The following is a 15,001-nucleotide window of genomic DNA, read 5'->3' as shown; positions in this document are numbered from 1 at the left end:
GAGCTTCATACTGTTACAATAAAGCAAAATATGAAGTACATCAGAGTCTTTGGAAAATGTTCTTAAAGTATTTGCATGCTGCTAAGCCTTAACATTTAAATAAATGTTCTTATGTTACTTAAGTTGAAAGAGATCACTTCATGTAAAGAAAAATCAGTCAAATATTTTGTAAGGGGTTTTTTTGGTTAAATCTAACTATTTATTCACTTCCAAATTTGTGCATGCCATCAGGTTTGTGGACATACAACTTAAATCTAAGTTTAGATTTAATAGGTAAATTATTAATGTGATTAAATACAGTGCTGCGTAAAGTACGATAACAGAACCTAGTCAAGGATCTGTAACTCCTGAAGTTTTTTTTAAATTGCTGAACATTTAAGACCAGCACTGTGCTCTTTAGCTGTGGCAAGAAACTAATTTAACAAAAGTGAACTAGGTTATCTGATTGCAGTGGTTCAGTGAGTGTAAACAGATTCTGCTTTCAGCTCCAGCAGTCAAATGGTTTTGTCCTCACCAGATGGTGTGCAGGTGTAAGTGGGAGTGAATTTACTCCTCTAAGCATAAAATGTTACGCAGGAGAGCAGCCCCCATTTTGAGTTAATGGTAACACTGGAATGGAAAAGACTGGTCACTGGCTTGCTGCCTGAAGCTCAGCAGGTCACTTGAATCTTGCTTTACCTTGGTTTCTCCATTTGTAAAATGGAAATGAAGGTGCCACTGCTGCTTTTGTCGACTGTGTAGTATAGACCATCATTATTCTTTGCTGTTAATAGCACCACTTACAATAAATAGATGATAACAGGAAAATTACAAGTTGTTTCTATCACTCAGCTAAGAGGATGTCTAACAAAACATTGTCAGTTCTCCTTTCTTGTATGTCATAAACCGAAGCATTAATTTATTAGTAAAGTTAGGTTAGTTCATGGTTGTGACATGTTGCATGTCATCTGTTCTGCCACAGACCTTCAGATGTGAACCTGGTGTAGACACGGCCTGGTCAGTATGATCCTCTGGCTGCTATGAATTATCTTACTATGGTTTTGTCTTTGTTCCCATGGAAACCAGTTGTTAGTTGCAGTAAGACAATGTTAATCTGAGATTCCATTTGCCAGCAGGATGTACACAAATCTTCAGCTTCACAGCTTGTGTCTTGTCAGGAGAATGTGAAGAGTTCACAAAGGAAATAAGCTGGGAATAAAGCTCCTGTACCTATTTTTAGGTGAAATAAGACAAAAACTTACAGGCCTGTTTACCTTACTCCGCTGTACCTGAATGTATTGCAGGACAGCTGTGCCACTTCTGTTAAGTTACAGCTGCCTTGTTCCAGCTTCTGTTTTTTGTTTTGGGTAAGCCTGTTTCTGCTGAAGCAGGAATAAAACTTTATCATAAAAATCAGCTGTTGAATGCAGGTACTTCCTGGGCAAAACATAGTATGGAGAGGTAAATGTACTGTTTGCCTGTGGGGAGCAAGGGCAAGCTAGGTTTTAGACCTGGAGTACACCTCTCAATTCTGTATGTGGAGTTTCACTTGTTGAACAGTTTGAGCATAAGACTTGAGGATCAGGACTTGACTATTTTAATGCAAAGTCCTGCCTCTGACCCCTTTTGGTCTTCCTTTCTCCTTACCTGGTCAGCCTTTAAAGCAGCTGCAGATTGCAGAGTTCAGCAAGTTAGTCTTGTGTGAAATCTCTTCAATTAATCTCTCACATTAGTGTATTCAGCAATTAAAACATTGTAACATTTTTTTACAAAATTGCATAATAATGTGAAAATAAACAGTGTATCTGTACCTAGTATAGCTGTAACAAAATGTATATGCAAAACCCTATTGTAGGTAGGTTTGAGCTTCTAGGATATTAATTCTTCTTTTAAATATACATTAGCTATGTTGGCTATGAGGTTCAAAAGGAAATAATAAAAATGCTTTATCACCCCCTCAGTTAAAAACTCACTCAGATTTATTTTTCTTTTTGTGCAAGACTAACTTTGCCTTTTGTAACTAGTTCTTGGTTGCCTGTTTCTACTGCAGTTTTGCTTCCTGATAGTAATAAATCTTCCACAACGCTCCTACCAAAAAAAAAAGCACGTCGGGATGTTGTGGCATTGGAACCAAACTCAGTTACATGTAGCTGGCAATGCCCTTTCTTTTTTTTTTTTTTTTTTTTTTTTTTTAAACTTGAGACTTTCCCAGGAGTGTTGGCCATGTCTGCCACAGGCAGGTGGTGAAGGGATGTGAGTTCTGACATACACAGATGCTGCAGTCAAGCAATGTAAGATACTGCGCAGGTACCCAAAACAGTTATGACCTCTTGTAAAAACTTAAATTACAGTATCTTTTTGTCCAGTTGTACGAAGTCTCAGTTTTAGTTTGGGTGTGAAACTGCACTGATGCAAGAGACTGCTTTTTTGAGCTAGTGTTTGACAGCTACCCCCCTGTGTATGTGGATTGGTTTTCTTAAAGCTTATTACGTCCTGGAGCTGGGTTGGGGGGTGCAATAACTGAGAAGAAGGGAAGAAGAGCAAGACTCGCCGTCCAGGTTACCTGTTAGATTGTTTTTTTCACAATAGCGCTTAGCCAATTTCAGTAAGCTGTAGAGTCAGTGCCTTCACCACAACCTTCTAACTGTTGGTTGGTTGGTTGCTGGTGTTTGTTTTTCCCCAGCACTGTGGCTAGAGCTGTGATATGACTTTAGAGTAGTAGTTGAAGTGTGCATATCAAAAATACAGGTTTAGTGACAGAGGTTATATATAGCAAGTAGTGGTGGTGTCATTTGTGTAGAACTGGGGTAAGAAGGGGGACTTGCAGTGCTTCTTTACTTGGTAATGTGTATGCATTGAAAGAAATTTTTTGTGTTTAATGTTGGAAATACTGGGGAAGATGGAGCAGCAGGAAGATACAAGATAAATTAGCCTCTTCTCTGCCCACTCATATACATTTAAGGAAAGTGTGTTTAAAAAGATCATTGTTCATTTCATGCTGGGAAGTTAAGAGATGCTTTACTTGATGACATACCCGTGTAAACAAGGAACACTTGGAATGTTTCTGAAGTAGATTTAAGGCCTGATTTTTTTATTTTTTATTTTCCTAGGTGTCAGAAGAGTAATTCCTTTTTCACTGAACTATTGCAGACTGCAGACTATCTAACAGATTGCTCGCCAAAAGGATTTTTGGTGGACAGGGAGGGAAGGCTTATACAGATTATCTGCTAGAGGCTACTGCAGAGAACTGTAGTTGCAGACATTAACTTTTCTTTAATGTCTTCCTGCCCACTTCTTTTGGGTGATGTAAACAAGGAATCTCTCTTGCAGACAGGTTTTCCGTTATTTATTTTTTTTTTTTTAAAGTGTAGCATGGCTGATCATCTGAACGTCTTGCACTATACGCACATGTGGAATCCTTTTTGTACAGCATCCTCAGTGCGTGCCCTGGTCTGGTTTAATACCGCCTGCCTGCTGTGCCTGGGAGAAAAACATGCCTTGACAGCAATTGGAAAATGACAATCCAGCTTCACAACTTCAATATTACCAGGACAGAAGGGAAAAACTAATGAAAGTGAACCTCAAGCAGAGTCTGAGGGAGCTGAGTTACTTTCTGTGGGGAGAATGTTCAGAAGTGGCATCACCACAGGTGGCTATGGTGATAGGCTGGAGGGCACCTGAAGCAGCAGTGCCTTTTGGAAGCTAGATTATAATAATAAATAAAATGGGCCTACAGTTGTGTGGTATTGAGACTCGCTCATGTTCCCCAAACCTAAATTGCCTTCTATCCCTTCCAAATTAGACAGCTGTGTCAGTCGTGTCTGTTGGGAACATTTCATAGCAAATGGGTTGGGCATTTTCTGGGCAAGGTACTGACCTGGCTCAGGAGACCTGCTGATAGTCACAGCATGGGCAGTGCCAGACCAGTGCTGAAAGTGTCCTGACCCTGTTCTGTTTGTCTGTGGATATCAATGGGAGACACAACATATAACCAAAGAGGTGATCAGCAGTGTTCTGTGCCTTGGTGCGCAGGGGATGACTTCTGGGCGCAGCTAAATCCAGGGGTGCTGGCTACAGGGAAGGGAAGGGTGGGAGCTACAGGATGGTATTGTGACAGAGAGTAGCCTTATTGTTTGTTTATCGTCCTAGGTAAAGTAGCTTCATTGGTAGGGTTTGTGTATTTATTTTTAAAAAAACATGCAATTTTAGGACACAGTACCTTTGCATCTAGATTACTGTGTGGTGTGTGTATTGGGTGTGGTAACGTTAGATAAGTTGAATATAGCATGGTGTCTGTGTGCTACCAATAACAGTAAACCACAATTTGAATTAAGCTCTGGGTGCATTAATTTTTCTTCTCTAAAAGATTGCTTGTCCCATTTAGTATCTCGTAGCAAAGAGATAAGTACCTTGGGCATCACCTTGGTCAAAGCCTAAGGTTCACCTTTCAGCTGCCAGTGCACAATCACAGTCAGAGTATACCATGTGAAGAAGGCAGTTCTTTGTGTCACTTCTGCTGTTAATAGGAAATCTAAACCGCTAAAAGCATGAAAGCTTATTTGAGACTTCCAGAGCATACCTGCAGCGTCTTGTATGGTAAGAAGTAGGATGAAATAGGTTTTGGGTCAGCCACATTCTCTGGTAACATGTTTCACGTGTGAACCTCTGAAAACGTATCTGTGACTGCAGACATCTTACAGGTTTTCAGGCCACTCTGCTGAGGCTCCGTGATTTTCCTAGCTTAACGATGGCTGTCCGTTCTCCCCCTCCATTTAGTTTTTACAAGCTCATCTATCTGCATAGTATCCAACCTTGTTCTCTTTTCTAACTTGTAGTTCATGGAACTGACAGGGAGAGGTGGGGGATGTCACTGGACTTACAGGAATAATGTTTTCACAAGCCTCTAAGGGACCTCTCAGTTCCTTCGTCATCTTGGCTGTTACAAAGCATTTTGAGTTAATCATGTGAGATACTGTATGGATACTGCCTGTCATTGGAAAAGCAGTCATTTGACTTTTTCTTTTCTTTGGTACAGACCATCATTAGATAACATTAGCCTAGCCCTCTCATTTTTTTGTCTGACAATTTTCTTAGGTTGTCATTTAACAAAGCAACAAACTCCTAGGTCCCGTTAAATGATGGCTTTTTCTTCAATGATGTCAGCCAAAGTAATAAGAATTTGATAAATGTTTGCAACAAATCTTCTTCCCACGGTCCTCATCTTCAATGTTTAATTACATCAAAAGATACGACAATTAGAATTTTTTCCTCTCCTTTTTCTCACTGTTTTTTTCTTCTCAAGATGCTTTGTGTAACTTCTAGATCTGAACAAAAGTGATGCTTTTTTAAAGTTAATATGTGTTATTCAAAAGTTGCTGGAGCAAAATATATGTGTATTAATTTTAGTGGGGTTTGTCATCCTTTTAACAGTATTAAATCTTTTCATATTGCTATTAAACTTTTTGAGTACACTTCTTCCTTTTCTGCAACCAGATTATCTCATTGTTAGAAAGGAAACCAGCTGCCATGAATGTCAGCTATTGTAGTTTCAGCTGAGCAATGAATCAGTGTATATATCTTAGTCTAAGCCTACCTGTTACAAACCCCCCCCCCCCCCCCCCAAACCTGTTTTGACACTTTTTGGCAATATGCAGATATATTTCTTCTTATCTAAAGAGAGTTCTGTGTTTAAATTGTGACCTGTATTGCATTATAACATAGTCAAGATACTTATTTTCTCTGAAAATATACCAAATCATTTAATTTTTGTGAACTTTAAACAGTGATTACAATGGTAAGTATGAATATTCTTAATACTACTAAGTATTGGTTTGGCTGTTTAACTGAGCTGAAAGATGCCTGGGTGTACCTGTATAGACGAAATACAAACTTGAGGCCTAATTAACTTCCTTCAGAGTAGCAACCATTACTTTTGCTTTGATTCTTTCAGTGAAGTAGTGATTTCTGTAGTACTTCAAACTAATACGCGTGCCACAGTTAGCCTACGTGTGTGGAAAATTGTGGCCCTTGCAGAAGTGGGAAAACAGAGAGAAAGAATTCTGAGGAATCTCACTGGAGCTGCCAGAATGCCAGTCACTGAAGTAATAAAAAGCTGGTACTGGCAGGGCTCCAGCATGTAATCCCCAATTATCTGTGTTCATATTTCCAATAATTCAATGATATGAGAAGATTTTCTGTGCTTTCCTTGGTTTACAGCAACTTCTGAGAAGAGAAAGGAGTAGGAAAAATGCTTTTGTTCATCCAGTCTAAATATTTACTGCTTTGATCAAAGTTGCAAGTCCAATATGTCTGCACAACCCACACTATCGAGAAGTTGCTCAGTCTCTGCAGTGTGCTAAAACAGACAAGCACATACAGTGCACCAAGTTAAATCTTCGCCTGTAATCTGTTGTAAATCTTTACCAGATGGTGGCCTAGGGAGAACTTGAGGTAGCTGCTGCAAAGTAAGTGGCAAAAAATAGCTGCCATGGCAGAAACAATGTGCTGCAGAAGTTTTGTTGCCTTCAGAAAATGAGAGTATGCAGTTTCTGTCTGCAGTACTTCTTCAAAGCTTTGTACTTGACTTTGTGTCTGTGTGATACATGCAAATTTATTACAGCCTCCTAAGCAAAGATTTTTCTAAAGGCTTCTCTCTTTTTGTTCTTTTTCCAAAACTTCAGCAAGAACAGAACTTTCTTTGTAGCGAAGAACAACTAGAAAGCCCTGCAAAGGTTATTTTCAAAGGAGAAATCTTTATTCAAAGCATCCTGTAACAGTCAATACTGTGGTTATTTACTTTTTTTTCCAAACCTTTTCCTGAGCAGGCTCTTTAACATTGTGCATGTTGATGGAAAGCAGAATGTGCCTAAACAGAAAGCAGAACTGCACTAAAGGAATAACCTCAAGTTTGGGGCTGCTCTAAGATATGAGGATTTTCTGTAGAAGACTTCCATTACCCAGTTGGTCTTCCTGACTAATAACAGCCTTGAGGAAGCTGATTTTATAAAACTTCATTGTTTCATCCACATTTTTGTGAAGTGTTGTGTGAACTTCTTGTGTGCACGAAGGAAGCTCATCGACTGTTAGTGGATTATCTGATCCACTGCTGTATAATTTCTTCAGTGGATCAATGATATTTTTTTGTCAGGAAGGGTGCAGAGAGGGTCTCCTTAGTTTCACATCCTGGTTCCTTCAGCAGCTGTTGCTGCCCTGCAATTCCTTATCTTCAGCAGTTGCACCATGCTTAGTCCTATCTGCCCTCTGGTTAAAGCTCACCCTGTTTAGACCATTCCTACCGCTTTGCTCCTGCTCATAGCTGTTCATCTCTTCATTACCTACTTCACATTGCAGCTTTACCCGCTCTCACGTCGTCCCTTACTGCATCCAGTGTAAGCTAGGACTCATTTCTAGGTGGTCTAGTAGCTTGTCCTTTCAACGATGAATAAAGCAGTATGTGCTTTACAAGTCTGCTGAGGCCTTAAAAATGCATTTACTGTGTTTTTGCTTGTGTTGTATTGTGTGTTCCTGGATTTTGAGAATGAGTGTGTGCTGTAGGATAAGAGTATTTCTCTTGCTTTTAATCAGCACATAATTAAAGAGTGCAGGGTCAGGGAATGGACAATGATCGTGTTGATGAGAGGAAATGGCTTACTGAACGCAGAAGAGGGTGAGAAGACAGACAGCCCATAGCAGATGAGATTAGATGTTAACATAGTTCAGCAATTTAGTATGAATTTGCTGGTTTTTACCTCCATTAAAATGACTTCTTCTAGCCATTGTGGAACAACAGGTTCTAGGGCTTCATTTTGGATGTCATTGGTGAGGTACAATAGCAAGGTTCCTTTCTTGTCTTTTTTTCTTGTCCAAAGGCATGGCTGATGGTTTAAGATTAGGTTTTGCACCTTATTTCTTTAATGCAGATGAATAAACAGGTGATTGAACAGGTAATTCCCTTTTACCATCTCTGTAGTGTAAGTAGGTGGTCTTGTGTGGAGGCTTCAGAAGCAAGGGGGGGAAGGTGGGTGTTGCTCAGTTGTGCTTGAAGTGAAGGGAGCCAGAATGGCCTCTCATGAGGAGCAGGAGGTGAAAGCTGAACCAACTTCATGTTCCCAGTAACTCTAAGAAAAAAACCTGGAAATTGTATAGAGAGATGACTTGCCTGAAAGTTGTGGGGAGAATTTATCTGAGAAGGCTGCTTTTTTCCTTAGTTTAGGGGCAAGGGTTATGGCCCAAGACTGTCTGAGGTAGACGTTGTGAAAAGGGGAGTGAACCTTTCGAGTCTGGAGTTGGAAAGGAATGGACTAGACTATTTGAGTGAATGCATGGATTAGACTCCTCATCTGCGGACTATAAAGTGGTCTCTTACTGTGTGGGAAGTGGGAAGATCTCCTCATCTTTGAGACTTCCCCACTTGGCCTACAGAGTGAGTTTTCTTCTTGCTCTGTGGAAAGAGGACAGGCTGCAGGGGGTGAGGAATGCGGCAGGACCCTCTCTGCAGTCGCTGCACCAAAGTGCATGGTGGATTCTTTGGCCATCAACATTACTGAACTGTCAGCTTGCTCTGTGGTGGGATCAGAGCCAAGTGATGATTGCAGGATGAGGGACAGTAAGAATGAGCAGAGTCCTTAAGCAGGTAGAGGTGGTAAAGGGAACCAAAAGTAACCTTGGGTTAGCTGCTGAAGGACACCTCTTCAGTGGGAGCTGAGTCTGACCATAGTAAAGGCTAATGGCCAGAGGCTTTCTAACTTTGGGGAAGCATCCAAAGCCCCACTCAAGTGAAAGCAAGTATTTTAAAATGTCAATAAACTGAACTCGCAGTAAAACTTGCTGTAAGATACCAGAAAGGCTTTTATCTCTGGTAAGTCTGAAAGGCTAATAGGGCTTTCCTGGTTTTCTTGGACTTGCAAGAGTTATTCATTACTCTGAGTCATAATTAGAGAGGAAAAAAACAAGCTTGAAGTTATTTTCATTAATTAATTTCAGACTAATCTTATTTATGACACTAAGTGTGGTCAAACTGGCCCATATTCAGAGAGATGCTGAACTATTCAGCATGTCTGTAGTCTGCTGACTCTTATCTACTATGTGTGAAGAGGAATGGGATGAAATACAGTTTAATGCATTACAATCAGGTGGCATTAAAGCAGTTATTAACTTATCATGTATTTTATCTATCTAATTCTCCCCTGTTATTCTGAAAAATCTCCATTCAGTGTGACATGAATGTTTCAGTCATGGCTCTTACTGTTTTGTTTGAAGTCCTTTTCAGAATAGGAGCCTAATATGGTATATTATGAATAAAAAGATAAATTAATTTCTGGCATAATTTGATTAATGCTGGAGTTGCACTATAGCTGAACTGGCTCAATGGAATTGTTTGAGTGAGGAGAAAGCATAGCATTCCCAAAGGTTTTACTCCAACTGTTTTCCTGTCACCTAGATTTGAAAAGCTTTCTTGGTGGATGAATTTGTAACTAATTTATGTTGGTACTTAATAGCCAGACAGCTTTATTTTAAATCTCTATTATTTTTGCTATTCCTTTCTGTAGAGCAGTTCTAAGCCAGCCTAGTGATAACCTCATTTTCTTGCCTGGGTAATGAGATAGCGAGTGTATGTACACAATACTTATGCAATGCAGGAGTTGGTGATTATGTTTTCTGAACTGGAGCTCCTCAGAGGTGCTTAATATTTCATCACAAATTGCATTGGTGAATTAACAGTTCATCTGGCTAGTTAGATTTACTAGGGCAGATGGCATTTTGCATGTGTGATGAGAGCAGGAAAGAGACAGAGCAAAGCAGTAATGTAATTAGCCATGTAAATGAGCCTCACAAGGTAAAGCTCTTTAACCCCAGTGATAAAATGTGTTCTGTACTAAAGCCGTGGATTACTGGTCCTGTGAAACAATGTGTGCAGCTGGTCAAGCTGAGATTTCAGAAGTAATCCTGTTAATCAGAAAATAGAGGGCACTGCTTTTTATCACACCTTCCTGGCACTTTTGTGTTTGAAACAGAAATCAGCCTCAAGGTGGTACTCTACCAGTAATGTAGGAGAAAGTCATGGAGTTACCTTAGTTAAATTTTCATAAAAACTTACTTGAATGCTAGAAATGAGATGTTCTAGATAGGGAGGAAAGATGCTTCATAAAAGCAAACCAAAAGCACAGACTGGATTAAATGTGAGCTGAGGTGTCTCTTCACTGTGCTACAGTAAGCAGTGTAGCCATATGTAAAAATAGGATGCTTATGTTTACACAGTACCTGGCACAGGGTGTTTGCCTGCTTAACCCTTAAACGCTGCAGTAGGAATTGTGATTACTATCAATGTAAAACCTAATAGAATCGTAGAATTGTTTGGGTTGGAAGGGACCTTTAAAGATCATCTAGTCCAACCCCCCTGCAATGTGCAGGGAGATTCTTGATGCTGCAAAACCACTGAGGCATGTTTCTGCTTACAGATGTGTGGGTTAGTAACTGCGGGTAATTAATTAACTGGGAATATGTCTAATGCAGTTGATAGTAAGGCTATTGAAATAGCAAGTTGATGGCAAAGACTGGTCAGTCACTGGTGAGGAAAACACCCTGAAGCATCATGTTACTTATGAAAAATCATTGCAAAGTAATACAAGTAGTAAATCTTTATTCAGCAGGAATGTCTCACACTCTGGAAAACTAAGGGGAGAAAATGGGCAGTGTAATGGTGGGCATTGCACTATGTATAAAACCTGTATTGTTCTCACTATTTAACTTACTCAATCCATGTTGGAACTTTTTGTACCTGTTTTCAGGCTTTCTTGTTTATTATAAATATGAAGGTGTTTTCATTTCAGATGAAAAGGCTTTAGAGCCTCTGAAATTCAAACCCACGTTGAAAATGCTGTTTTCTGCATCAGTTTGTTAAGAGTGTATTCAGGTTGATTTCTGTCATTGTTTTGACTGGCAGGCTATAAATTACAGAAACAGTATAAATAAATGGTGAATCGGGAACTTTCTGAGCAATTTAAGCATATTGCAAGTAATGAGTGGTTTGGGGGTTTTTGTTTGGGTTTTTTATGTGTGGGTTTTTTTGGGAGGGGGGTGATTGGTTGGGTTTTTTTAAGTATTAAATATTCTCCTTAGAGATATTGAAAACCTGACTGGATGTCGCCCTGGATGACCTGTGGTGGGTGACTTTGTACTGCACTGGGGGCTTGAACTGGATGATCTTGGAAGGTCCCTTTCCAGCCTCAACCATCCTGTTTCTTTTGAGTAGTGTAACATGTGTGTATGCTTGTGCATACAGATGTCCATAAATATATATGCGTGTATGTAAAAGTTCATGTAAAATGTTTTGTTGTTGGGTTTTGTTTGTCATTTTTTAATTTTAATGTATGATGGGGACAGACTCAACTAGAAGAATGGGGGAAAACTTCCAACTTTTATTTAACAGGAAAGGCTAATTTTCTAAAATTTGACTTTGTACCAATTCCCAACAACAGGAAATGTATCAAAGGAAGTTTTTGTCAATAATAAAATCTAGTTTTCATACACGCTTCCTAGCAGTGCTTTCACTCCTTCATTAAGTAATTTATAAGACAAAGTCATAATGATTGTAGGATAACTTTGGAATACTTCAGATTGGAAGGAACCTCTGGAAGTCATCAGGTCCAACCCTCTTCCAAAGCACGATGAACCTCTGAGTTAGGAGCAGCCTGGAAGCAAAGGCAGGTTGCCGGGGGCTCTCCTCTCTGCTTTGGAGTGGCACCAAGGAGGGTGATGCCACAGCATCCTGGATGGTCAGCTGCCACGTTTGGCTGCCCGCACACAGTCCGTACAGTCTGTACTGCTTTGTGCCACTGAGGATCACAGGAGCTATTCCTTTCTTCTTTCCCATCACGTTCTCATTTAAGTTGGTAGAAGTTTTTCTTTAGCTGCTGTTCTGCAGTGTGTTGTCACATAATGTCAAATGGTTGAATAAATGTGTAAACAAGAGTTGGTTTAGCCCTTTTCTTTTCCTGCTTGTTAAAAGGCACCTAGCTGTAGAGAAAATTCATTGCATGATAGTTTATGAACCAATATTTCCTAAATTTGTTTATGTGGTAGGTATATAAACAAAAAGAAAGGAATGTTATCTCTGCTGAAGAAGAAAAAAATGTCTAACAACTATTGTGAGTTACATCTTTGGGGTTTGTGCAGTCCTGCCTCATTTTGCTTTGTATGTCCTTGCCGCTCAAACTCCCAGAGAAACACCGTTTCTGCTTAGAACGGTCTTAATACAGGGAGGACTCTGCTGGTCCCAGTCTGTGAGATGTGTCAGTGGTGTATCAGTTGTGTGTTACCCATGCGGTGGTGTATGCCCTTTCCTTCAGCGGTCTCCTGACTCTTAAGCTGCAGAGCCTGAAAGCATTTTGTTTGTCCCAGGTGCTTATTTACATAAGTTCTGGCTTTACTTCTGTTATTGTGGGATTCAGCCTTATCTTCTGCCTTATGTATGGTCTTTCCGAAATGAGGTTGCCTCACCACAGAGTCCTTGATCATCTGCTGCTAGCACTCTTTCTGCGTTACAGAATATACTTCCAGTCTGTGGGTGATTCGTGGCTTGACACTCCTGTGATACGTTAACAGATTCTTGTTTTGTAGCCGGCAGCCTTGCTGGCTGCAGCTTCCTCGCAGGGAGTACCTTCTCTAGGACAGCAGTTGTCACCTCACTGTTGTGTGTTTTCTTTCCTGGGATGCAGTTTTCTGTGAGGAGCTCTGGAGGATCTCTTCACCTTGCAGATCAGCCCAGTCTGTGTTCCCGCTGTAGGGTGCTGGGGAGGGAGGACTGTGGGTTTACTTAGGGATTTGTTTTCCTGAGCCATGTGCAGGATTAGAAAGGAATGAGATCACAGCCCCTGTGAACTCACTGAACATATTTAATGAGTGCTACAGTGAATTCTGAGGGGGCTTGGATTTGTGGGAGATGAACAGTCCGTTTTGAGCTGTCAGGCCCTGTATTGGTCCCCAGGATAGGTAACTTACTGGAGGTTTTTATCAAGTACGTTCATTTGCATATGGGGAGACTAAGGACAGGGCAATAGTACCATGAAGTCCACCTCTGTATGAACATGGGGGGTAGAGTGCTCCTCCTTGAGGTGTAGGGTGCTCCTTCCTAATGTGTTTCCTCTTCATTGGAGGAGACCAGAAGTTCATCAGTTATTTCTTCCCAAACATTCGAACGATGCTGCTTTTACACAACTTGGCATAGAGCATGCCCAGAGTTGCTGATGCCCATCTGAGGCAGAGGGTTTGCAGAGCTGCTGGTGCCCCCCCTTCAAGTGCAGGGTGTCACAGAAATGGCTGGGGGCCATAATTCCCTGCAGAGTTCCCATAGGGATGGCAAAACCTTGATAAAGATAGGCTGGTGTTGTCCCAGAAAGGGGATCCATTCATTGCAGCTACTGGGGTTTACTGAAAGAAACTGGTGTAATAAAATGACACTTCTAATGTTACATTCCTACTTTCTTTTTTTTTGGTGGTTACTGTATTCTGTCTATATTGTGAATAAATGAGGAATGAGTGTGTTAGATGGAGCTGCATGTTATGTTTCTTATGCTCTGTGTGTGTATGTATCTATGTCTATATGCATGTATATAGTTGGCATAAATTTGAAGCAAAAGGGATAGCCAGAACATTGTCCAAGTAATTGATAAGTTTGTGATTAACTTTTAATAATGATTTTATGGTACAGAGGATGACCTCAGAAAAACCTTCACTGTATTTTAGGGGGAATTGATTGATTGATAGATAGCCTGGTTATCTTCCTGTGAGCTCATAAAACACACAGTTGATTAAAAAAGTTGCTACTAGACAGGTTTATGGAAACACTTATGTGCTTGCCTGTCCTGTTGATGTCTGTTCTTAATTTCATCTTGCCTACTGAACTGATTCATACCATCCTCTTACCCCCATTTTTATAATTTGTTGTTTAAAACTCTGGAATATTCTTGCTTATTTTCAGATCTCATCAGAAAACTAGCACAGCAGAAGTTTGGAAATACACAGGGCGATTATCAAAAGGTAAATTGTCTATGTGTATCTGCATAAAATAAAGGAAACAATGACTTTGAAATTAAGTTTTGTTTCTAAAACAGGAGATAAGTGTTTTAAAGCTATTAACAACAGGATGAAAGAATGAAGTTTGTGAATAACAAGTCTGATGGCTTCATACAAAAAGTGGGACCAAAACCTTTCCAAAAATATTGTGAAGAAAATTTCATAAGCCACTGTAAAGAAGCTATGCGTGGTTAAGGCTCACTTACAAATTCCAGCTGTAATGTGATTGTGGTGTGTGTTGCACAAAGATTGGAGACTGTGTATTGAAAAATTTTGCTTTTATTTAAAAATGCTTAGAGAGAACCATTACTGCTCAGCTCTCATTCTAGCTAAAGCTATTGTCCTCAAAAAGCTGCGTTTTTATGCTGGGTCTGGTGCCTTTGTAAAATAAAGTTTCCGCAGCCTACATATAAAATGTATTTTAGTTTATGTAGCGTGCTAATCATGTCAAGGGTATTTTCCATTCTCTCTTTAGGTTGGTAATCATCTTGTAACAGTTGAAATTCTTAAGTCTGGTAGCATGAGAAGTTTGAATGTAACGTGCTCTGATTTTAGGTTGTTCTCAAATATAGTGGCCCACTGTTGAAGCAGTATCGCTGGTTGAGTTCTGCAGCAGGAACCTTAACCGCGACCATGCAATGGGCACGTTACCTCATGTGAGCTCCTTGCTTGTAGTCCCTGCAGTATGGTGTACCTGTCAGGAAGATGAGTATGGCGCTTGGCATGCAGGCACTGAGCTATCGCTTTGAATCAGGATGACCGGGATGAGCTTGTGATTAGAAGGGGGAAAGCCTTGTGCTTCCATGGCCTCCTGACAACAAGCCTATTGCTCCAGTAGCTTGATAACCTCTGCATGACATCCAAGTGCGTGGGTATTGTCATGCTGTATCAAGTGACTCTTGCCAGTCCGATAGGCTTGTTTGTGGGGCTTTGTGACAGCGGTGTGCCG

General features: G+C 40.3%; 1 protein-coding gene across 20 annotated transcripts in view; it reads left to right on the top strand.

Moving 5' to 3' along the window:
• Positions 1-15,001, top strand: part of PROM1 (prominin 1) — a 70,157-nt gene that overhangs the window by 14,756 nt on the left and 40,400 nt on the right. For all 20 annotated transcript variants that reach the window (XM_055698093.1, XM_055698084.1, XM_055698130.1 and 17 more), the window contains one exon: positions 13,958-14,016. In XM_055698093.1, coding sequence (XP_055554068.1) covers positions 13,958-14,016 — 59 coding nt within the window. The remainder of the gene's footprint in view (positions 1-13,957; positions 14,017-15,001) is intronic.

The sequence above is a fragment of the Falco cherrug genome, chromosome 1, assembly GCF_023634085.1.
Source record: "Falco cherrug isolate bFalChe1 chromosome 1, bFalChe1.pri, whole genome shotgun sequence".
Classification (NCBI taxonomy): Eukaryota; Metazoa; Chordata; class Aves; order Falconiformes; family Falconidae; genus Falco; species Falco cherrug.
The sequence above is the reverse complement of the archived record's forward strand: the minus strand, read 5'-3'. Positions and strand labels throughout refer to the sequence as shown.